The 24,855-nt window shown below is 43.4% G+C and overlaps 3 protein-coding genes across 3 annotated transcripts; 2 read left to right on the forward strand and 1 right to left on the reverse strand.

Annotated features, from left to right (window-relative positions):
* Window positions 1-8,843: 8,843 nt before the first annotated feature.
* On the reverse strand, window positions 8,844-14,275 carry LOC127315912 (protein RETICULATA-RELATED 4, chloroplastic). The gene is made up of 8 exons (XM_051346356.2): window positions 13,581-14,275; window positions 12,547-12,615; window positions 10,724-10,855; window positions 10,546-10,599; window positions 10,421-10,465; window positions 9,735-9,874; window positions 9,378-9,503; window positions 8,844-9,298 (listed from the first exon to the last, which is right to left on the reverse strand). The coding sequence occupies exons 1-8, from the start codon at window positions 14,106-14,108 to the stop codon at window positions 9,262-9,264; spliced, it is 1,131 nt and encodes a 376-aa protein (XP_051202316.1). The 5' UTR covers window positions 14,109-14,275; the 3' UTR covers window positions 8,844-9,261.
* Window positions 14,276-17,911: 3,636 nt separating this feature from the next.
* LOC127335681 (uncharacterized) lies at window positions 17,912-19,563 on the forward strand. The gene is made up of 5 exons (XM_071823752.1): window positions 17,912-18,021; window positions 18,116-18,168; window positions 18,305-18,390; window positions 18,613-18,682; window positions 18,768-19,563. Exons 2-5 carry the CDS (start codon window positions 18,161-18,163, stop codon window positions 19,561-19,563), a joined length of 960 nt encoding a protein of 319 aa, XP_071679853.1. The 5' UTR covers window positions 17,912-18,021; window positions 18,116-18,160.
* A 1,852-nt stretch (window positions 19,564-21,415) lies between these two features.
* LOC127315922 (uncharacterized) lies at window positions 21,416-22,793 on the forward strand. The gene is made up of 6 exons (XM_071820418.1): window positions 21,416-21,540; window positions 21,625-21,717; window positions 21,795-21,905; window positions 21,979-22,335; window positions 22,424-22,558; window positions 22,663-22,793. The coding sequence occupies exons 1-5, from the start codon at window positions 21,463-21,465 to the stop codon at window positions 22,541-22,543; spliced, it is 759 nt and encodes a 252-aa protein (XP_071676519.1). The 5' UTR covers window positions 21,416-21,462; the 3' UTR covers window positions 22,544-22,558; window positions 22,663-22,793.
* The last annotated feature ends 2,062 nt before the right edge of the window (window positions 22,794-24,855 follow it).

The following is a 24,855-nucleotide window of genomic DNA, read 5'->3' on the forward strand; positions in this document are numbered from 1 at the left end:
GTTTATAGTTTAGTTGCCGTACTATCAAGAGGGCTCTCGAGTGAGTAACTCGATCGTATCGTTCGGAGAGAGCTCAAACCTTTGCATCCTTGCATCATCTTTCTTGGTTGTTATTTGGACCTTATCCATGTGATGTTTTAGAGCTTGTGCTTATTCTCATGACAAGCTCTAGTTCATCGAAACGGATTTCGCATAGATCACTTGTTGCGTTTTCGAGTTTGGTTCATCATCTTTCTTGGTTGTTATTTGGACCTTATCCATGTGATGTTTTAGAGCTTGTGCTTATTCTCATGACAAGCTCTAGTTCATCGAAACGGATTTCGCATAGATCACTTGTTGCGTTTCGAGTTTGGTTCATCATCTTTCTTGGTTTTATTTGGATCTTATCCATGTGATGTTTTAGAGCTTGTGCTTATTCTCATGACAAGCTCTAGTTCATTGAGAATGGTTTTTCCATGGGCAACTTGTTGCATTTTCAAGATTGGAGGTTTTACCGGTATGTCTTTTTGAGATAGGTCAAACCTTTCTTCATTTGTTTCTATCCTCCTTTGCTGGACTATGATGTTTCTATGCATATTGTTGTAGAGCTCGTTGTTGTGATTTCAACGAGCCCAAGATCATCGAAATCGGAGTCCGGATGCAAAAGTTATGCCCGTTTTAGTTTTGGTGTTTCTGCGGTTTTCTTAGGCCGGATATTTTGGAAATATCCGGGCCGGATTATCCGGGCCGGATATTTCGGAAATATCCGGCCCCCCCGAAATCGTCTAAGGACCGGAAGAAAAGCAGCTCTGGATAGGGGCCGGATTTTTGGCCGGATTTTGTCCAGGTTTTGTCCACGAGGCCGGATTATCCGGCCCCCGGATAATCCGGCCCCAACTTGGGCCGGAATATCCGGCCTGTTTGCCCAAACGGCTCGATTTTCTTGGGGGGTATAAATACCCCCCTTCTTCCTCCTTGGGCTGGGCTTCTCTCACTTTCTCTCCCCTCCATTGTTGAACTAGAGAAGCTTGCTCCATCTCTCAATCCCTCCATGATTCTTGCCCCCATTTGAGGGAAAAGAGAGAGGAGATCTAGATCTACATTTCTACCAATCAAATCCATCTCTTTGTGAGTGGAACTCTCTAGATCTTGATCTTGGTGTTCTTTGTGAATTCCTTTGTTCTTCCTCTCTTATTCCCCAATAGCTTTTGTAGCTTTGTTGGAATTTGAGAGAGAAGGACTTGAGCATCTTTGTGGTGTTCTTGCCATTGCATTTGGTGCATCGGTTTGAGTTCTCCACGGTGATTCGTGGTGGTGAAAGCAAGAAGGTTGTTACTCTTGGGTTCTTGGAACCCTAGACGGACTCTAGGCCTTTGTGGCGGTTTGTTGGGAGCCTCCAATTAAGTTGTGGATGTGTGCCCCAATCTTTGTGTAAGGCCCGGTTTCCGCCTCGAAGGAAATCCCTTAGTGGAACCGTGACCTAGGCCTTTGTGGCGAGGGTCACCGGAGATTTAGGTGAGGCGCCTTCGTGGCGTTCGGTGTGTGGTGTGAGTACCGCATCTTGGGGTGAGGCCTTTGTGGCGTTGGTGTGCATCGAGCAACCACACCTCAAGGTGAGCCTCTTGTGGCGTTCGGGAGCACTAAGCAACCGCACCTCTCCACCGGAGATTAGCACTCGCAAGAGTGTGAACTCCGGGATAAATCATCGTCTCCCGCGTGCCTCGGTTATCTCTATACCCGAGCTCTTTACTTATGCACTTTACCTTGTGATAGCCATCGTGCTTGAAGTTATATATATCTTGCTATCACATACTTGCTTGTATTGCTTAGCATAAGTTGTTGGTGCACATAGGTGAACTCTTGCTTAGAATAAGTTGTTGGTGCACATAGGTGAACCATAGTATATAGGCTTTGGGCTTGACAAAGTAAACGCTAGTTTTATTCCGCATTTGTTAAGCCCATCTCGTAAAAGTTTTAAATCGCCTATTCACCCCCCCCCCCCCCCTAGGCGACATCCGTGTCCTTTCAAGTGAGGTTGTCAATCTCACCGGCTTGCTGTAACAAAGGATTAGATGTATAGTGTGGATGATGATGTTTGCAGAGAACAGTAGAACGAGTATTGCAGTAGATTGTATTCGATGTAAAAGAATGGACCGGGGTCCACGGTTCACTAGAGGTGTCTCTCCGTAAGATAAATAGCATGTTGGGTGAACAAATAACAGTTGAGCAATTGACAAATAAAGAGGGCATGACCATGCACATACATGTTATGATGAGTAGTGTGAAATTCAATTGGGCATTACGACAAAGTACATAGACCGCTATCCAGCATGCATCTATGCCTAAAAAGTCCACCTTCAGGTTATCATCCGAACCCCTTCCAGTATTAAGTTGCAAACAACAGACAATTGCATTAAGTATGGTGCGTAATGTAATCAACAAATACATCCTTAGACATAGCATTGATGTTTTATCCCTAGTGGCAACAGCACATCCACAACCTTAGAACTTTCTGTCACTGTCCCAGATTTAATGGAGGCATGAACCCACTATCGAGCATAAATACTCCCTCTTGGAGTTACAAGTAAAAACTTGGCCAGAGCCTCTACTAGCAACGGAGAGCATGCAAGATCATAAACAACACATAGATAATAGATTGATAATCAACATAACATAGCATTCACTATTCATCGGATCCCAACAAACGCAACATGTAGCATTACAAATAGATGATCTTGATCATATTAGGCAGCTCACAAGATCTAACAATGATAGCACAATTAGGAGAAGATGACCATCTAGCTACTGCTATGGACCCATAGTCCGGGGGTGAACTACTCACACATCACTCCGGAGGCGACCATGGCGGTGAAGAGTCCTCCGGGAGATGATTCCCCTCTCCGGAAGGGTGCCGGAGGCAATCTCCTGAATCCCCCGAGATGGGATTGGCGGCGGCGGCGTCTCTGGAAGGTTTTCCGTATCGTGGCTCTCGGTACTGGAACTATTCTCGACGAAGGCTTATGTAGGCGGAAGGGTAGGTCAGGGGGCACCACGAGGGCCCCACACGCCAGGGCCGCGCAGCCCAAGCCTTGGCCGCATCGCCCTGTTGTGTGGGCGCCTCGTCGCCCCACTTCGTTTCCCTTTCGGACTTCTGGAAGCTTCGTGGAAAAATAAGATCCTGGGCGTTGATTTCGTCCAATTCCGAGAATATTTCCTTACTAGGATTTCTGAAACCAAAAACAGCAGAAAACAACAACTGGCTCTTCGGCATCTCGTTAATAGGTTAGTGCCGGAAAATGCATAAATATGACATAAAGTATGTATAAAACATGTAGGTATCATCAATAAAGTAGCATGGAACATAAGAAATTATAGATACGTTTGAGACGTATCAGTGAGTTTGCACCAGACCTCCTCGTTGTTGTCCCAAAGCGCAAGGTGTGAGCAAGGACCGTCGGAGAGAGGCTCGCCGGGGCGCGGCTCACTGTGGATCAGACCTTAACGCCGAGGCACTACACCAGTTCTTCCTTGTGTGGGAGATGGTCTCCATGGTTCAACTAGACCCAACAAGAGAGGATACTATGATCTGGCGATGGGAGAATGATGGGCGCTGCTCTTCGCGCTCGGCATACAAATGCCTTCTTCGCCGCGACCACTAAGGAGGAAGGCGTGGATCAGGTTTGGAAATCATGCTCCCACAAAATTTGCCAGCTCTTTGCTTGGCTTGCATCAGGGAATTGATGATGCACTACTCATAGGCTGCATAAGGGAGTAGTGGCTCACCCAGCCGCTTGTCCAATCTGTGAGCAACAACTAGAGACATTGAAACAGTTGCTTTTGGGTTGCATGGTGGCTCATAAGGTTTGGACATGGATAGTGGCTGGTTGGGGCAAGCCGGGGTGGGCGCCCGAGGCGGACACCCCCATGCACTGGTGGGTGGGCAAGTCGGCGCTGAAGAAGGGGAGACGAGATCTCTGGATGGCAATCGCTCTCATTTTCCTGTGTCTATGGAAGCATCGGAACAACGTGGTCTTCTACGCGGAGAAGTCGAGCGTACGAGCGGTACATCATATGATCCGTTCGGAGTTCGAGGTTTGGAAGAAATCGGGTATATTCCATGGGGAGGTATTTGGCTTTCACCATCCAATCCCAGGCCGGTTGCTAGATGGAGATTAGGCTCAGGACCGAGGAGTTGTCACCTCTTGTTGGCGATCAACTAAGCCACATGTATAATAGTTAGCTATAAAATATACTACTATTGATATATATAATGACACCTCCTACTCTTACAAAGTGGCTAGGACCACATCATGCATCTGCCTCCTAAATAAGATCTCACTCACCTCATTTTTCTTTTATTTTTCTCTCCTGCACATAAGTAGAAACATTACCTAAGTTATAAGCCCACTTCACGTACCTATATTACTTTCAGAAAGTGTCTTAGAGCATGTGCAAGCGCTGCCAGCTCTTAATCTAGCACCCCGCTTCTCTTTTTTCATCTTCTCTCTTCCAATTTAGCAAAATATAATATTTAATTCTTTGCAGCCTACTTACATCACTAATCGTATTTTTTTTGAGAAACATGGTACAAACGCAGAAACTCACATATATGCGCATACACTCATCTCAATGAACGCATATACGCACACCCTATCTCTATGAGCACCTTCGGAAGACTGAGCTGGCGGATTTAATCTTGAAATTGACGAAGTTACCACAGACCCACGCAGATGTTAAACCTGGGGTTTGAACTCTGGTGGGTTGAGGTACAACCACCCTCCTATCCATCCAACCTTAGGTTAGTTCTCATCACAAATCGTACTTGCTCTTATTTGCTAAGCATGAAAAGTGGTTGGAGCTATGCTTATGTGCACGAAAATGCAGGAGAAAGGATGGCACCCAGAGACGAGGAAGGGCGTAGCAAGCGACGAAATGCTTCGGGGAGTTGCAAATAAGCATAGATCCGGAGATTCCCAAATAGCAAAGGAATTTACGTACATGTATGTCACCGAAATGTGCTTGAATAACTCCTTCGGGATTTCATCAAGTGTTTAGTCTACCGAAGATCAAGGTAGTTAACAAAAAAGCGGATTTCTCCCTTCAAAATAGCATCCATCGTCTTTGTTAAAGTATGGAATTCTCACCTAGAGCTGCGGAACTCACGACTCTATTAGAAAGTAGAATGGCCAACTTTTACACGAATTTTCAAGTGGATGAGATCGGTCGAGTGATCTCAGTTGGAGATGGGATTGCACGTGTTTATGGATTGAACGAGATTCATCTACCAAAAACATCACAAAACACACAGATACGCTCGAGTCAACCTAGGCGAACAGAAAGGCACGTGAACGTCTGTGCTCGATACTACATGCAGCTCCATGAGTACATCCCAACGGTTATTATACGGTCAATGAATCGAGTACCATATCATGTACGAATTGAGAAACAAAAGGTTATTTTTCTCAACTTAATGAAGAATGGGTGCATGGAGAAAAGGCTACATAACAAATACCTACGGCAAAAATCTCTTCCACAAATACAGGTTAAACCAACTGATATTTTTTCGAGAGAAATCCTAGATTTCTTATTTGGCCCTGGAAAATTTTGACTTCCTTATTTGACACTAGATATAAATTTTGGTTCCCTATATGAGTTATATCACTCCGTCAGCTTTTTATCACGTGGACCAAACTACCCCTAGATTAGTCATAGCAAATAACAACCGAAGCACGACCCGACCTGACCAAGCCCTGATCGAGCCTCTCTCGACCTCAACCCTAGCGGGCGTAGCGGCGGTGGCGGTGGCCAGGGAGGCGGCATGGGTCACGGGGTGGCGATGTCGGGTGGCGGGCCAAGTGCTGCGGTGGAGGGTGGCCACGCCAGAGCTCCGGTCGGCGACCCAGGCGCAGCGGCCGACGACGGCAATGCTCCGGACAATGACCCAGTCACGGCGGAGGACGACCAAGCTAGGGCTGCGGCGGTGGGAAGCCAAGGCGCGACGATGGCCGTCTCCTCCGACGCGGCTCGGGACATGGTGCCGATGCAGGCTCTCCTGCAAGCTCAAGGGAAATACGACCTTGCAGGTAGGTGATGGCGTGAGTCCTTGCTTTTGAGAAGATTCTTGGCCAGGTGCAACACCTCTTTTGACCCAATGATCATCTCTGTAATATTGTGCGACATAAAATTATTACTAATGTTAATGTCAGTACTCCCTCCGTATCACGAGAGTTGTCTGAGATTTATCTAAATTAAAATATATCTAGAAACTAAATAGCAATTAGATACATTTAATTTTTAGCAAATTTTAGATAAGTTTCATGAGACGAGGAAGTAATATGATTGAAAATTGGCTTAATGGTTGAAATTAAAGCTCAAATTTATGTGGGAGTTTGTGCGCTAATTTGGGCCTTTTGAAATTTCAGAAATGATGTTTGTTTCTAACAAAAACAGTGTCCCAAATTATTCGCAGGTTTAGGTGGTCTCTCTACAAATCATCGGAAACATTTGCATACTGGATGTAACAGTTGATGGCAGTCATACGGGCTATCACATTATTTAGGATACTTAATGCAGACACATTTTGTACGCTCCTTTCACTAGATGAGTCATGTGGCAAGATTGAGTGATCCATTTCAAATATATGCGCTGAAATTGAAACTATGCAATAAAGAGCTCTGCAGTGACCGGGGCGCTGTTCCCCTTTTTCAGAACAAAAACAAATGATCAAACGGTCAACACGAACATGTAAACGTATATCACGATGCAGATGATGCGACTTACGTACGTGGGCACGCTTAAGGTTCCAAGACAAGACGACGGAGAGGGACTACTGCTTCGGCGGCGCCGGCGGTGTGGCGGTCGTCGGCGGCGATCCCTGCGTCGGCGCGACACGCTGGTCGCCGTCTTCCGGCAGGCGCGCCAGGACGGCCTGCAGCAGGCGGTTGGTCTGCTCCTGCCCCGCTTCCTGCCTGGCCGCGTTCTCCTTCAAACTCCGGATGGTCTGCTCGTGCTTCTTCTCCACCCTGGCCGCGTTCAGCTCCTGCATCCGGACGGTCTCCTCCAGCTTCCTGATGGTCTCCTCCTGCCTCCGGCCGTTCTCCCTGATGGACTCCTGCAGCCGCAACTTCTGGCGCGTGTCGGCGGTGCCCTTGGGCAGCAGGCCCACGACGTGCTTCGCCACGGCCGGCGGCAGCGCCGACTCCACCACCTTCTCCATCTCCCACACGCTGCTCTTCTTCCACCCCCACCAGAACCCCACCGGCAAGCCCATCACGAACCACTTCGCCCTCAGCAGCGCCATCTCGATCGATCCACCGATCGATTTTCACCGGCCGGCGCGGTAAGGTCGAATTTTTTTCCTCTCCGATCTACAGGCCCTGGCAAAGAAAACGCTGGAGGGAGATATATAGGGTGTATATATGATCAGATGTTTGCTAGGGTTAGTTGTCGAGCGCACGCACGTATGTGTGGTTTTTCTTTTATTTTTTTTGCGAAGTACATATATAGGTTTGCCTTGTGTTCCAAGAGACCAAGATCTACCGCTGGAGTTTGATTTTCCGGGCGCCGATGGGAACGGAGAGGGCCACATTTTCTTAGCACATCGTGTGATTCTTTGGGATAAGTCATGTTAGTTGCAACATAGCAGATTAGCGGTTGCACCGGTCGAATGACATTACGGATCAAGGAAAAATGTCCGTTGATGCTGGTTTTGTTTCCTCAAAAATGTTGTGTAATGCTATGAACACAGACGACTAGAGTTATTTCAAAAACAAAGAAGACAGAGGACTAGAGCGCCGCTATATATAGTGTGTTGAACATGTAACTCCAGTGCGTTCGTGTGGGCATATACTTTGTCATGTTAGGGAAACTCTCATTTGCAACTAATTGCACCCGTAACCCATTCCCTCTCGTCATGTTACATGTTCGTTGGTTTGATCTCGACCCTACAGCCGAACAAGCCTCGGGAATCGGGTGACTGGAGCAGATTGTGTGCGCTTTCATGGGTCAATGGCATGGGGCATGGCATGTGCAATGGTTAATAAGACCGTCTTATCTTAATTGTGCCATGTAATCTAGATATGACAGTAAAACATGATGTACAATGGAATATTTTTTAGTTTTATCTTTAGTAACTAGATATCCTAAATATGTGGTGAGAGAGATTGTGCTAAGAGATCATCTCTTACCTAAGAGAAGGTAAAGTCTTTTTTTGACTTTCTCTTTCCTCCACATCATCATTTATCCTACGTGTCATTGCTAAGATATCACCATTGTACATGACGTTGGTTTGATCCCAAACCTATGGCCTAATGAGGGTCAAGAACCGGGTGATTACAGCGGATTGTGTGCTATTTCATTGGCCAGTATCCATCATGGTACAAACCATGTCTCAACGGTGCCGACGCAAACATGCTCGTTGCATTTAAAAAAAAAAGTGTATTCCACATCTCTCGGCGACGTTGAAGAGGTGTTGCATCTTTGAGATGTTAACGTTACCACGGTAATGCCGAACATGGCTTGGTGGGAAATTACGTATCATGGTGATGACAACATTCTCATTACGTATCATGGTGATGACAACATTGGCTCGGTGGCATACACCTTGTTGCCATTGAGATTGGGAAAAAACGCATTGTTGGCTTCTAAAAACTACTTTTTGTTGCCATCAAGAAAATATTTTTGTTGCCTTTCAAAAAATGTTGGCCCCCTAAGATTGGCTGGCCTCGCCCAATACATATGAAGCTTGGTGCTCGGACTTCTGCATCATGCATCTCCAGGCTTTTGCCTATAAGAAAGTAGATACGAGTCAAGAAAAGATGTCTTGTAATGTCACGCAGCAACGCGTGGAATCAGGAGCCACGATGTGTGGTGCCATGCAAACTCATATAGTAGTATAAAGAATCCAGATGGGGCCATGTACAGGTTTGGCATCCTGTGTTTATGTGCCACAAATTTTGGGAGAACAGAAAATAAGCAAAAGCACACGAACTCGTGCAACATGAACAACTGGCAAATTATAGTCTGACGCTTATCGATTTCTAACAGGACAAAACGCACAAGGCACTAAAAAGAATCCAATCACTTGTTTCGTGGGAATTCGACAAATTGCCAATTTTCTGAGGCCATCTTTCCTTTTCAACTAAAGCAATCGAACTACTCCACCCGTAGTGTCTCCTATGAAGGCAGATGAGTCATGTTCCAGAAGCAGGAAGTGTTGTAACATCACGTGGTGACGAATCAACGTTGCTAATGATTTATGCATATTTTCTCTCTAACTTCGATTTATTGTATGCCTATAAACTTGGCGTAGTCAACCCACCTGCAAAGGCAAAAGTTCAGCCTGTAAGTGACCTCATCAAAAATTCTGAATGGACATCAAAAAGCTACAGATTACTCACAGTAGAGATCCCAAGAATGTGTTCCCTGTTCGAACAGCAAAGCAGAGTGCACTCAATGCTAGTTTGTGGCGGTGGAGTAATGGCTCAAGCATCCGCTGTTCAATTACTCCAGCCAGAATCTGGTATCTGTTGTCAAAGAAGTTAGATCAGCTGGATGTGTTATGTATTTTCACAATATTTTGCGAATGTACATATCCTGGTATGTCCTATGGGGCCTCTCTAATGTGCCAACTATGATCACTATTGAAGATAGCATAATCATAATAGAAGTTCAACCCAAGCTTCCAAGGAAATATTTTATCACTTCATGTGAACTTATAAATCACACGGTGGTAATAATTGAAATATTGCTTGTACCTGAGGTTACTAGAAACTGCCATGTATACACCATAGGCAATACTAGTGGAAACGATTGGGATATTTTCGACTTCACCAGCATCATCCTTGCTAACAGTCTTTCTTGCCTTTATAATTGCATTGGTGACACCTGTGCCGATCTGAAAAGAAAATTTGACCATACACTTTAAGCTTTCTATTAAGATTTGCATATGCATTGTGCAGCGAAATGGCCATGGCTAGTTTTTCCGATATGGCACCCAAAAACAAATTAGTATCATCAATTCACCTTGCACCTTACTTTTAAAAATGGCCATGGCTAGTTTTTCCGATAAGACACTCTAGAAGGCATGTTTGTTCTTTTCTTAACAATTATCGGGCATATAGGGTTGAATCTTCCAGGTTGCAATATACATTTGTAGTGCTAATACAGAGAGCAGGTTGTATACTGTGAAGCATCAAGGTTTTGAACCAAACAACATAGCAATGCATGGCATAATGAATGGCTACACGAAAACGAGAAGTTAATCCAAACCTCTTCTACATGCTGATATTGCATATTTTTGTAGCTGTAGTAATGGTTATTCATATGCAGCAGAAAAAATCAGAAGAAGAAAATTGTTCTCCTGATGCTACTTAAGATTAAATCAAAACAAATAATGCTAGTGTTTGTCAAGAACATCGGAACTATAGCATGATAATCTTACCAGAGATGCACTAGTTCCCACTGCAAAAAGCTTTGCGCCGTTCCTCTGAAAGAAGCCAAATTGTCAGTTTGTATGCTTTTTTAAATTACTCAGTAACAACTGTGAGTTATTGAAGTTATGTTTACCATAATAGCTCCAAATCTCTGCAAAAATGTGTACGATGTTCCAGCCAAAGCAATCTGTAACAGAAGTTACATAAGTTCCATTTCACGTTTCAAAGAGGGGAAAACTATTTTCCCTCCCAGAAAAGTGAAGTTTTCATTTATACCGCTAGAAAAGGTAAAATAACACATAAGTTGTTACCTGGAATGCATTATCGGGGCAGTTGTGGAAGAACTTAGCAAGAGACCCAGCATTCATTGCTAGTGCTGGCTGCAGAGACACAGTTGGAGCAGGGAGCCAAACAAGCATGAAGTCTGCAACTATTGCCATGACCTGGAAAGTATCGAATTACTTCTCAAAACTCTCATAACAAAGGAATCCACAAAATCATAAAAACAACACCATCCGACAAAGGGGATATCTAATTGTTTTATAATCAGCAGAGATCGAAGATTGGTATGCTTTGGATTTGCCATTAGAAAAGGAAATCTTAACACCAACCTTCAGCTGAAATGGCTCCTAATTTAAAGTGTTGGGACACTGTTTAAGCAAAGGGGTTCACATGTTAGTAACGGATATGTCCCCATAAACATTAAGGATAAAAATTTCCTTGCATTGAGACAATTATTGTAATTCGATTTGGCATGATCGTGGTGGAGCTTGTGGACTGAAAGATCAAAATCAACAGGTTACTATCATTCATGCATCCCAAACCAAGTAGTGTATTTTTCTGGAGAATAGATTAATCAGTTTAACTTAGATATATTTAGCCTTTGAAATTTGGGACTGCCTCTTTAAAAGTGAGCATGCAAGTGGTCAATAAGTTGCGAAGCTCAGCCACACCTGTGTTTTGAACAACACTAATAAATTAGAACAGCGGAATTCCAGCGTTCATATTTGCAAAAAGTATAAGAGAAACTTTCTAAAACATGGCAGGTGGAGATGGAACACAGATCAATTGTTGAGACTGGATCTATTATCTAAAATGCATGTTAGGATTCTTTGAAGGTCAGTCTGAGTTCACTATTCTAATAGAACGATAATTTTGCAACCATAACATGATAGATCCTCTAGCACACCTTTAACGGAGTCAGCAATCCATGTGCCGGAATAGTAGTTTACTCGTACTTCACTTTTTTCTCTCCTTCATGTATTGGTTTCTTATGTTTCTGTTGGGTTACATATCCAGCCTACCCCAATTTGCTTGTTGCTTAAGGAACAACAATGGTAGCCGAACTTTCCAAAGCAAGAGTAAATTGCATTTTTTCCGCTAGTACAATGCCAGTTGGTCATTTTACCAGGGTTTGTAAATCAATGTGTGTTTGCACAAAATACTGGTCTCCTACCAAAGTCCTTATTATGACCTGACCCTGCCCGTGTGCTGACACCTAGGACATGATGTGGCATATCGCATCTCTTCTCTACCTCCTTCCCTTGTACTGCTTGGACCACGGGCACTGGGGCACTGGGGCACAGGCAGTGACTATGGGTCGTCGTTGTCTTGGTTGTTTGCCTGTTTGGCTGTAATTGCCTATTCTTAGGCTTTTTTTTTTTCTTTCTATCAATGCATCAAGATGCAAGCTTTGTGTTTCCTTGGAAAAAAGTCATAAAAAATATAATGGTACCATCAGCTTGTTAAAGTATATGTGGATTGCCTAAACTTCTCCATCAGTTCAGACTTTTGGTTCTACTATTTGGTGCATGAAACTTAATACGGTATATATCAGAGCAGAGGTCTTGGGTTCAAGTCTTGGCTTTCGCGATTTTGATTAAAAAAAAATTGCCTGCCCTCTTTCTATCCATGTTTAGGCCTTATCGACCCACGCGTGGGAGGGAGCATTGAAGTATATGTAGATTGACTAACCTAAATGGATTTCTATCAGATAATTGCAAGGGAAACTGACGGCACATTTTCAAACATGCCATCTATTTTGGAATAGATATAGTGGTCCCTAGCATACGGAATGAAAGGCAAAGTTCTGCTGGTTATAAAGGATATATCCAAAAGAAGAGTAGAAACATACCACATCTGCAATCACAAAGTCAAGCTCTTTGGTGAAGTTCTCCCTCCTTCGTTCATACTCTGCAGCAGTCTAGCAGAAGTAAAGGGAATAATGTCAAATCAGGTGCAATGCAAATCAAAACACAGAATACTATGATTGCAAAATAAAAAGTGATAAAAGACAGATCTGAGGCATACTTCTAGAGAAAGAAAATGTGTTGACGTTCTAACAAAAATGTGCCCGAGGGATATGCTGCATTCATATAGTTTCTGAATTCTCTGCTCTGAAAAGATGGGCAAATGTTCTCCACCCGATGTATTAACAACATATTTCTGGGGTACATAGTTCCGATTCAATTGCCACTGGGTATTCATTGGATGGGTACACAAAAAGAATCAAGTGAAGAGGGCTACCGATGGATATTGATCAGCAGCCCATATAACACTTGATGACTGAACAAGTGAACAGTGCAACCCATAGAGAGGTTTCTTTGTATTTCCAGCAAAGGCGTACTTTTAGACTGTAGAAAGGCTTCTTTATTCCATTCCTTTATGCAATAAACAGTCGTTTGCCTTTATTTTATTGGCGGGACTGAAAAGCAATAAGTCTGTCCAATTAGATTTTGATTACTTCCTATTGACTGAACAAACAGCATCTTGCCACAGGAAAATGGCTGTGTGCACCAAATCGATGTAGAGTCCGAGGGTTTATCCTCTTTTTCGAAAGAAAAAAAAAAAAGAGTATTCCTGGCCTATTCGTCACCGAAGCGCTCATCCAGACGACAGCCTGAGCACCCCCAACAACCCAGAAGCGACGGCAAGAACGTCACGCAGAGTTGGGCACGCATCACCATCGGACCGAAAAAACTGACTCATAAAACAATCTGAGCCAGGAAAGCAGCGGGTATCTATGTGGACTCTAGACCAGAAAAACTTGGCAGGTCAAACCACAGCAAACCAAATCGTATCTGATGATCCGGATCACAAACCGCAGGAAAATGAATTAAATGCAAAAAAAAATACGCTGTGAATTATGTGACGCAGTAGTGGTAGTACCTTGGTGAAGATTCCGACGCCGCACTCCATGGCGACCTTGGCGAGGAAGAGGTCGTCGGCGAGGAGGCGCTCCCTGAATCCGCCGAACTGGAGCAGCCAGCGGAAGAGGGGCGACTTCTCGAGATCGGCGAAGCGGCGCACGATCTCCCCGGGCAGGCGGCCGCCGTCCACGGCCGCGGCCATGTCGGCGGGAAGGCTCTCGAGCTTCCGCCCCAGCTGCGCCAGCACGAACAGCGCCTCCCTCCTGTTGACGGAAGCGTCGTCGTCGTCCTCGTTCTCGTCGTCGCCGCCGCCGCCGGAGGGGAGGTCGTCATCGCCGCCGCCGAAGTTGCTGCCGCCGCCCGAGGAGGCGAGGGGGGTGGGAGGGAGGAGGGGGCGGGTGAGGCGGAGCGCGGGGAGGTGGAGCGGGAGGGAGCGTTGGAAGGGGAGGTGGAGGAAGGGCTGCGGCTGGAGGCGGAGGTGGAGGTGGAGAGGGGAGGAGGCGCTGGGGGTGGAAGCGGAGAGGGAGTTTGGGGAGGAGAAGGCCATGGCGGCGGAAGCGGGCGGCGGTCGGGGTCGGAGACGAGGCCGGCTGGCGATGCGTTTTCGGACAGCGGGCGTGGACCTCCCGGAGGAGAGGAGTAGGGAGTGTGGTTGGTGAAGGACAGTCGAGTCTGAGGAGTGGGCAGCGCCGCTTCTACCGGTACGACGACGAGTCTACCAGGAGTCGCAGTCATAGGCGCGTAGTAGCCAGACAAGAGCAAATATTATTTTCAAAAAGTCGTAGAGAATTTTCGTTTTTCCATACATATAGAAAAAGTAACAGGAAGAAAAGTTGGGACTTTGCATTAGCACGTATTGGGTAGAAGAAGGTAGGAGGGACACATGACGCTCATGTCACAAATGCATTCGGCGTGGCGCTACAAAGTCCTTTTATCCGGAAGATCATGATATGTAGAAATAGGGATTTTCATCTGGGCATCTTCGACTGCATAGTGAACAAATTATCATTCACCGACACCGAAACCCTCGTTTTGTTATGTTGTAGGTAATCCAATAAAACCGAGACAAGAACAACCCATGTTTACTTCTCTCGTATTTCCACCTCTCGGTTGTCCGGGGTTGAGAGGGGATTGTACTCTCCCTCAAACATATAATAGTATGATGGAGAGTTTATAATCTAGACGAAAAAACAGGGATGTACGGATATATCTCGGGATTTTTCCGTTCGAAACCGGATAATCCCCTCCGATCCGATGATCCCTCCAAATACACTAGAAGTAAACAAGCTTCAAGCATACATGTTTCCTCTTTAGCCATTATTTGGTACACTAGTATTTGTAGAGATTATAGCACCAAACTCCAAGTCCCTATTTATTCTTAGAAACATGTTTTGTTCTAGTGTATTAAACTAATTTAATCCGTGTTAATCCCCACTTTTCCCCCAAATACTATTGTATTTACTCCAATCACCGGTACAGTACCTCTATATAGTGGATTGGGGATTAAGGTTTATGTGATTTGGTGAATCTACCCAATTCCTTTGAAGATTACCCCACATTAATCCTCATGTAAACTCTAGTGCCAAGTAAGACTTTATGTAGTTTTAAGGTTGTATGAATCACTCGGATCCTAAAAATTTATGTAAATAGTAAATCCCATACCTCTAAGAGCATGCATTTACACATATTACTAGCAAGCATACAAGTGTAGATGCATGATACATGGCAGCTAGAGGAGAGGTGGGGAGGGAAACTCACCAAATATGGAACGAGAACATATGGTCGGGCTAGACTAGTTTTTTTTAGGGAATAGTAGAGATTTTATTCAACTGGTACTATCAAAAATACATTATTAGGAGGTTTAGTGAACCATACATGGCGCCCAAATGGCTGCATAATTGAGTTCCTAGCAACTAGATGGGTGTCGCCATTAGTATCCCTAATTTCAAACTTAAAGTTTACTTCTAAAAACTCCTTTAACATCTTGTCAATCTCAAAAAGATTGGATTTATAACTACATAGGCTCTATGTCTTCATCATCTTAATTACCTCCAACAATCAGTTGACACCTCCAATCTGGATAAGCCAAGGTCTTTTGCCAGAGCCAAAACAGCACGAAGATCTAGGTCAGCGGTGGTAGTAAATGGCGAGAATCAATAGATAGAGGATGCATGAAAAGGAGGTTGGCGGCTAAGCAGAGTTCGGACAGAGGCAGCTCGGGCAGCCCGCTCGGCAAAGAGGGAGATGCAGGTGGGAGGTGTGGACACATTTGGGGAGGATAAAACAGATATGAGTTCTCCAATAAGTTACCCGAGAGACTAAGATAATAAAATTAATCAAGGTGGTGGTATCGAAAACCAACAACCTGGCAGAGCCACAGCTACACAGAAATGCACCAAAACAACAAACAGATAAAAACACACGTGTGACCACATAAACTCAGAGCTTCATTATGGAGCACCGAAACGACACACAGAAGAAATACTAGCGAAAATCAAACCACAAAGTAGCATATGTGTCAGCTCCAGGTAAGGCCAAAAAAAAGTCCAAAACTCCCACAGAAAAGTAAGTGTGTTCACTCTTAGTATAATACTTATGTCCAAAAAAAAATTAATTTGGCTCCCGGGTGCATATACTCCCTCTACCAAAACATCATATTTTGAAATGTCAAATTTATTTGAGAAAATATTCTACATGTACATGTCCATAAATATGTGCGTTCGTCAAGTTTCGCGAAAAAATAATATTTCTTATGGTCTATGCAAAAAAGACAAAATTTATCCTATTAAAAACATCCATTTAGCACTGAATTTTACTGTTTTACACATGCCACATGACAAGTCGATTTTTCATGAAATAACTTTGTAAGAGTGCAACATGTAAAGATATACGTGCATTTTTTTATTTTTATTTTAAAATTTCTAAATGAAGATGCATTTTATAATAGAGGTAGTATATGCTCCCATGTCTCACTAGTGGCAGCGGAGCTACAGAGTGTTGGGCAGGCCAAGCTAAAGCACGGCACAAAAAACGTCAAATTCTAAACCATATTACTTCGTTAATAAAAGGATGTATTAACTTTGTCAAACTCCAAATGTATCTACATACTAAATCGGGTCTAGATATATCTAAATTTTAATAAATTGGATACATTTTTTATGGATAGAGGGAATATTACTTTAGGAATAAATGGTCCAAGTTTACATCGGAGAGGATAGATTCTGTAGAAAAATTGGCTTGGAGAATTAGTAGAATCCATGATGTAAATTTTAGGGAAAGTAAATTACATGTGCATCAGGAGACACTACACCACAGCACTTGATTCCCGACTGATGTTGGTCGGTAAAAGTAGGCATGGCCGACAGAACGTTGGTCGGCATAGTTTATGTCAAACTGTTGGTCGGCAATGTCTTCAGATAACGACTGACTTTCGGTCGGGAATGTGTCAACCTTTGGTGTCTGACCGTTGGTCGGCATTTCTGCCATACACGTCGGATCGTCGGTCGGTAAAGAATCCCGACCAACTGTCAGTCGTTAAGTGGGCCGGCCCGCGCGGGGCGAAAATATTAGCGCCAACATTTTGGCCCAACGGCGCGAAAACTTTCATTGCCCCCACCACACCAAAATCACCTCCGCGGCCGCCGCTTATAGTGAACCCTAAATCCCCAAATCCATCCACGAGTGCGGCTCTGAGCTCCGGCCAGCCTCTCCGCCGCAACATCTTCCTGCCGCCCCACACGCTCAAGCTCTCCTGGCCGCTCGAAGTGTTGTCTCCGCTGCGGTGGAGCACCCATCCGGCGAGCACGACCTGCCCCACGCGCTCCCATCTGGTGGTCAACCGTGAGATCTCCGTTCCCAAGCCATCGCCATTACTGCCCACATCCAGCTGCAACCCGTGGGGATTTTCGTATTCGCACTACCTAGTGAGGTGACCTCCCTCCCATCTCTATCTCTCTGTGCGTGCTGTATTGATGCCGACGGCCTCTCTCCCGCCCTCACGTGGCAGTATTGAGCCGCTTTTAGCAAACAGAGAGGACCTTGCCTAGCTAGCTTGTGGCCGCAACACAACAAATTCTTTTCGCCAGATCTGTTTCTAGTCCATTTGAGAGGAATACGTATATGCACAGGGTCAGAGCGGTAGGTGAAGTTCAGAGGATTAGTTAATTTCTGTGATTGACCACTTTCAGTCGGAATGCTCATACAACATTGCAGCTGCTCAAATCAGATAACTTCTAAGTAGTACTAGAGACGATTAGCTACTTCTGTGTACTTGGGTTTGATGAATCCATCGATTTCTACTTTGTAGCTGTTTATTTTGCTAGTTCATTAGCTTACGAGTTTTACATGGAAGGGATGAAAGCTACAGGTTGTACTAAGTTTTCTTGTATTACTGCTAGATCCAAGATTGAGACACAACATTTTTGATGTTTGAGTACTCGGTTGTACATGTGCTAGTACTAGTAAGTTGTGCTTAATTTATCCATCAGCTCTAGTTTGACTGCAATACAACTTTTTTTCTATTTAAAATTCTTGCCGGGAACACTTCTTGAACAGAAAACTGGGAACACTTCTTGAACAGAAAAGTGTGAGAATGAAAGTATGGTTAGGTAGTTTCTCATCTCTCTAATTTATAAGCAGCCAGTAGTCTATTGTTGGTCGTTGCTTACTAGAATATTTTTGTTTGGCACTAATTTATTAATATTACTTGAGCCTAATTTATATTGTGTAATTGTTTATTATTAGGATTCTTGATCCCAGCGACTCACGACTTTGTGGCGGCGGCGCAACAATCCTTCTCCCTGGCCGTCAGTGTCCCACCACAGCAGTTGGTGAGTCAACTTACTAATTCTTTGTCCGTTCTCTTCAATCTTTTTTGTTTATGGTTGTGTATCAGTTTTATTATGTGTACAATTGGGTGCATGCGGTCTCTTTTATGTCTCCTGGTCTGATATGATATTATTCTATCAGGAGTTTCTATTTATCCGGTAGTAATTAAGTGGGTCGACCTATAATTGACATTATTTTCTTTGTGTCTGATATTATTCTGTCAGCATTTTCTGCTGATCCGATAATAATCAAGTGTGCAACTAACATGGATAAAAGTTGGATGAATGCACCTAGGTACGACACACATTTTTAAATTTCTTAGGCTTTAGTACTTGCTGAAATCCGATGTAACTCGCTGCATATGTACGCTTGCATGTAGGCATACAGAGGAGTACATACAAGGGCTAGCTAGATTCTTGGGCTACGCATTTGCTAAATCATCGGTCGAGAACAAAATCTTATGTCCTTGCAAAAACTGTGTGAACTCGTCTTGGAGAGAAGAAAGAATAGTTCGTGAGCACCTGGTATGTGAGGGTTTTGCCGAAGGTTATAGCCAATGGATCTTTCATGGAGAGCGTGGCTCTTCATCTGAGAATCCAAGAAATTTTTATGATGTGCAAGAGAGGGATGAGGGTGACGATATTTCTGATTTGCTAAGAGACCTAGCTGGTGGTTTAGATGATGATCGGAGAGAATTTGAAGATGATGGTGCTACAGATGAGGATAATTCTTTCTTATTATCTCTGCACAAGTTGGAAGCTGAGTCTAGACAAGAGCTATATCCTGGCTGTAAAAACTTTTCAAAGCTTCGTTTCCTAGTGAGACTTCTTCACACCAAAATGCTTGGAGGGTGGTCTGATAAAAGTTTTAATCTGCTATTAGATCTGCTCAAAGAGGCCTACCCCGAGTCAGCAATACCTAAAAACTACAATGAAGCCAAAAAACTAGTGAAATGCATGGGTCTTGGGTATGTTAGTATTCATGCATGTGAGAATGACTGCATTCTGTTTTGGAAAGAAAATGCAAATGCCAATTCATGCCCAAAATGTAAAGCCTCAAGATGGAAATCTGAAAGAAAGCATGCGGATGGGAAACGTGTCCACAAGGCTCCTAAAAAGGTTCTGCGCTACTTCCCAATAAAGAAAAGGCTTCAGAGGTTGTTTGCACTGCTCTAGGACTGCAGCTCTCGCAAGATGGCATGCGAAGAGCGCACGGAAGATGGTTTGCTTAGGCATCCATGATTCTCTTCTTTGGAAAGACTTTGAGGATAAAAATCCAAAATTTGCTAAAGATAGCCGAAGCATCAGGCTTGCACTAGCCACCGACGGTTTTAATCCCTTTCGTTCCATGAATCTTAGCTATAGCATTTGGCCTGTCCTTATGATTCCATATAACTTTCCTCCCAATATGGTTATGAAGCAACCAAATTTTATGTTATCTTTGTTGATTCCTGGCCGAAGAGCTCCTGGTAGTGATATTGATGTCTATTTCGAGCCTCTAGTTGATGATATGCTAGATATGTTTCTTCATGGTGTTAGGACCTATGATGCTTCGACTGGGGAGTTCTTTCAGTTGTATGCTGCCATAATATGCACAATTACAGATTTTAGGGTCTTGGGAATGTGTATGCATGTGCTACATGCGGAGAAGGAGCTTGCCCTGAATGCCACTATGAAACATGTTTTCTAAGGCTGAATAATGGTAGTAAGAATTGCTACATGGGCCATCGTAGGTTCTTGCATGAAAAGCACCCTTTTAGGTATGACACACGCACATTTGGTGAAATAGAAAGTGGGACAAAACCCGTTCCACTTTCTGGTAGTGAAATCTTTGAGCTGACTAAAAATATTCCAAGCAACTTTGGGAAGGATCCTAATGGGAAGAAGCCTAGAAAGAAGAAACGCAAAGAAGGGGAACCATTGATCATTTGGAAAAGGCATTCTGTATTTTTTAAACTGCCATATTGGAAGGATTTGAAGATGCACCATAACTTTGATATCATGCACATCGAGAAAAACGTGTGTGATAACATAATTAACACATTGTTGGGTGTTGAGGGAAAAACCAAGGACAACATTAATTCTCGGTATGACCTTGAAGAACACAATATTAGAAGTGATCTTCATCCTATTGATCTTAATAATGAAGAAGTCTATGTCCCTCCCGCACCTTATGCAATGGAACTAGATCAGCAAAGGACAGTGTGCAAAGTAATTAAAAGTGCCACATTTCCTCCCCATTATGCATCTGACATACGTCGTAATGTGCATGTCAAGGATAGAAAGATAACCGGATTAAAAAGCCATGATAACCATGTTATTTTGCAAGACTTGTTGCCCCTTGCTGTGAGAAGAATATTGCCAGAAAGAGTGAGTGCTGTATTGATACGTGTTAGCAGATTTTTTAAGAAAATGTACTCACCGGTTATTCGTAAAAGTGACATGGAAAAGTTAGGGGCAGAAATTGCTGAAACCTTGAGTCTTCTTGAGGCTATATTCCTTCCATCTTTTTTTGATATTATGGTGCACTTGATGGTTCATCTTCCGGCACAAGCAATGATTGCTGGTCCAGTATATTTTCGCAGCATGTGGTCTACAGAGAGGTATATTGTAGCACAAGCATTTTTTTAGGAAAGTAACAGCTATTTTATAATTAATCTTATGTGTAGTTGTGTGTGTGTGTAAATGTTAGGTGTATGGGAAATCTTAAGGGACATGTCCATACTAGAAGTCATGTGGAAGGATCAATTGCAGAGGGCTATTTGTTTCAGGAGAGCTTAACATTTTGCTCTCGCTATTTAGATGGCGAGACTCTGTTTAACCGAGGAGGTAGAAATGATGGAGATTTGGATATGGAAATTGCTTCTGCAACTCCATTCTTCCGCAACTCTGGTCGAGGGTTGGCTGGCAAGTGTCAAGTGATGTTAGATTACAAAACTTGGCTTCAAGCCCACAAATATGTCTTATTCAACTATGACCATATAGAACCATACTTAAAGTGAGATGTCCCATACTTAAACTAAGGCAGATTTAAAGAAGACAAAGTTTGATCCCGAATTGACTGACGAAGAGCTTATGCCTAGATGTGATGACAGAATTAGTGAAGCTGATTGGAAGGACCTTCTTAAATATTGGAGATCTCCTGAATTCGAAGTAAGTTAGCCTTCCCATTTTCTTGCAGGATCAAATATAAATGCAAATAGGTGTACATTTGAATGCAAATGCAAATCCTTGTAGGCTCGGAGTTCTACAGCCAAAGAAAATCGCGCCAAGTCAACCGTGCCTCATACAGCTGGCAGCAAGAGTCATGCCCGTGTTACCCAAGAAATGGTAAGAATATTGACCCAGTTAGAAAAGAATGTGACGCTGTGTTTCAAGATCTAATAAATAAATGCAAATCCTTGTAGGCTGACGAACTTGGGTATGCCCCTCGGAGGGACGAAGTGTTCATCAGAACACATACGCTCAAGAAAGGACCAAACAAAGGACAACACGTGCCAGAGGCAGCTCCAATTATTGTATGTCTCTTTTGCCTTCTATATTTTCTATCATTTAGAAAATATGTTATAGTAAATGCAATTCACTATGCAGAGTGAACTCCTACGGGCAGCTAATGTCCACCCTGACTGGAAGGAAAAGAGTTTGAAAGAAGGTGATCTATTTGCACGAGTTGTTGGAATGAAAGAGCCAAGGGGTCGTGTTCGTGTGTTAGGTCTAGGGCCAACACCTCAAGATGTGGGCACACCGGATACACGGGGTAAAGTGAGCACAAGGGTTCTAGTTGAAATGGTAGCACGTCGAGAAGCTGAACACCGCATGAGCACTTTGGAGGAGAAGATGCAACAAATGCAGCAACAAATGAACAAAATGCAAGAAATTATGGCAGCTTCACAAGGAGGGCATAATTTGGAGGCTCCTAGCTCGCAACATGGTTCTAATTCTCGACGAGTAATAAACAATTTTGCACATACCTAATTTCTTCATTGCATTAAATATTCATCATGCATGCGATAAGTTACATATTATTTTTGGCGAGAACTCAATAGATGAAATTGAGGAAGAAATTGATGGCGAAGATGGCGATGAAGAGGATGGTGAAGATGACAATGTTCAGAGAAGGAAATTTGTTGCAAATCCAAGAAACGCTTCAACTTGACAAGATGAAAGCCTTGTAAGCTTCACATGCATCCTTCTTGCATATTTAAATCTCTTTGCTTCCATGTTTTTGTAATTTTCTCATGCATCCTTGTTGCATATATATACCATTCTTTTCAGATTGGGATGGATGTGCTTCTTTATGCATGGACTGGTCCTGAAACTCCTGTTGCTAAGGCAACAGTTCTCTCAGTCGATCCAGACACAACTGTGGGTGGGGAGCCCCTTGGACCTTGGTACTTATGAGGTTATTGTGAATGTTGCCATTAAAAGGGATACTATTCTACCATATCGATACGAGGATTTACTATACATTAGAGATGCTTGTCACAAGGTCCATTGCATGGCCATCTAGCAAGGTAATCACCATGCATGCTGTGTGTTTTATGCACATCCTTAGTTTTTTCTATTATGCTCACTTGTGATAGTTTTGGTAGATGAAGCCCTACAAACCATTGTACGGCTCATCTCGCCACTGAGATTTTTCAGTTCAAAATCAGTTTCGAACACATCAATGAAGATGATGTGAGTAAAATTTCTATACTTGTGTTCTTTATTCGCATCCTGCTGTAGATTGAGTTTAACAACATAGCATTTTTTAAATGAAGATACACTGCTGAAAACTGAAGTTGCAGCCTAAGCTGCCATCACATCTAATCTATACTAGTATTACCTTATTTTTCCATTCAACCTCTACCGTCACATCTAATCTATCTTGGTATTACTTTATTTTTCCGTTCAACCGCTGCCATCAACGATGCATGAAGAAAATTAAGTCACTGTACCAAGTCAAAGTACTACTTGGTAAACCCAATACCTGAATCTTAAACAGATATGTACTTTGAACAAAACTAATGCACATGTGGGTGCAATAGTATTTTCATGGCTGAGCATTTCGTTTTTTATTTTCAATTCAAAGGAAGAAGAGACGAAGATTAAAGGAAACATACTACTATCCTTTTCTTTAATGTAAGAAAACATACGTACAACATTTCACCTCTTTGCTTTCTATGTGCAATTTACCATGTATCAAGTAGCGATGGGACCATTGTGAGTAGATCAGCCTCCTTATTCTTTAGAGAAAGTTGAGTCTCCGTTACTCGCTAGCGATTATACCTTGCAATGGATACTGTTTGGTGGGTATTGCCGTATAGCTGATGAGAATGAGTCCCTGTTTTGCATATACCTGATGGGAATGTTCTCTGTTTTCCCCGTAAACAATTTTCCTGCCTCCGTTGTTGGCCGCTGGCCATGTAGCTGTTCTGTGATGCCTAGTGCCTGCTAATTTTGGGTCAAACATATGGCTAATAGTAGGGTGCCTGCTTGTATTTGTTTTTTCACCCTATCTATTTGTACTACTTTGTCCAAACTGAGAATGTATGTAACAACGCAATCTTATATGTTTGTACTTGTTTGTGCAGGTGTCCCCATCAAATATGAATTATCATGCTAAACATTTCCATGAACCACCAAGTACCTGGATGTTTCCCATCAACAGAATGAATTGTGTAATGGAGCAAACTTGGTCATATAGTAGTCATTGGCTTCCATTTTGTAAAACCTGCTTGTATGCGGTGACAACTTATCTATGTTATGTTGACTATGTTGTAATCAGATGAGAACATATGAACAATTGGTATTGTAAGAGTTTAATCCATATCAGAGTCATGTGTGCTATTATTTATGTGTTATGCATTTATGATTGTGTCAAATATGAGAATATAGTGAATTTTTCCATTCATATAGCTAAATTACTGAAGTGTTGGTCGGCAAAAGAAATACCGACCGACTGTTAGAAAGAAGCATTCTCTAGTACGTGCTAACGGAAAGTTGGTCGGTAAAACTTACCTCGTCCGAAGTTCGGTCGGCAAAGAAATGTTGGTCGGGAAACAATTGCCGGTCGGCAAAGAAAACGTCGGTCGGGAAAGCTGTAGGAATGGTGTCGAACCGTCGGTCGGTAAAACTATGTCGGTCGGGAAAGGGCTTTACCGACCGGACTTACAGTGACCGACAACGTCGGTCGGTAAAACTAATCCCCGACCGACTTTCAGTTGGCGTAAGCGGCTTTCCCGACCAACTTAACGGTTGGGGTTCTAGTGTTGTGGTGTAGTGAGAGGAACATTGGAGAGGAGGTGCGCTACCCTTTGCCTAGGGGTTGGGTTGCCGGCTCGTCGCTGCTAGTTGTCTGCGGCTTGGGGCCTGGGCGCCCTCTCTGGCTCGTCACTGCTACTCGCTTCTATAGTCTCACCCCTTTTAGGCCTTGTTTGGTACTAGTGTTTTAGTAGGGATTAGTGGAGATAATACTCTAGAGTA

Source organism: Lolium perenne, chromosome 1, assembly GCF_019359855.2.
Source record: "Lolium perenne isolate Kyuss_39 chromosome 1, Kyuss_2.0, whole genome shotgun sequence".
Classification (NCBI taxonomy): domain Eukaryota; kingdom Viridiplantae; phylum Streptophyta; class Magnoliopsida; order Poales; family Poaceae; genus Lolium; species Lolium perenne.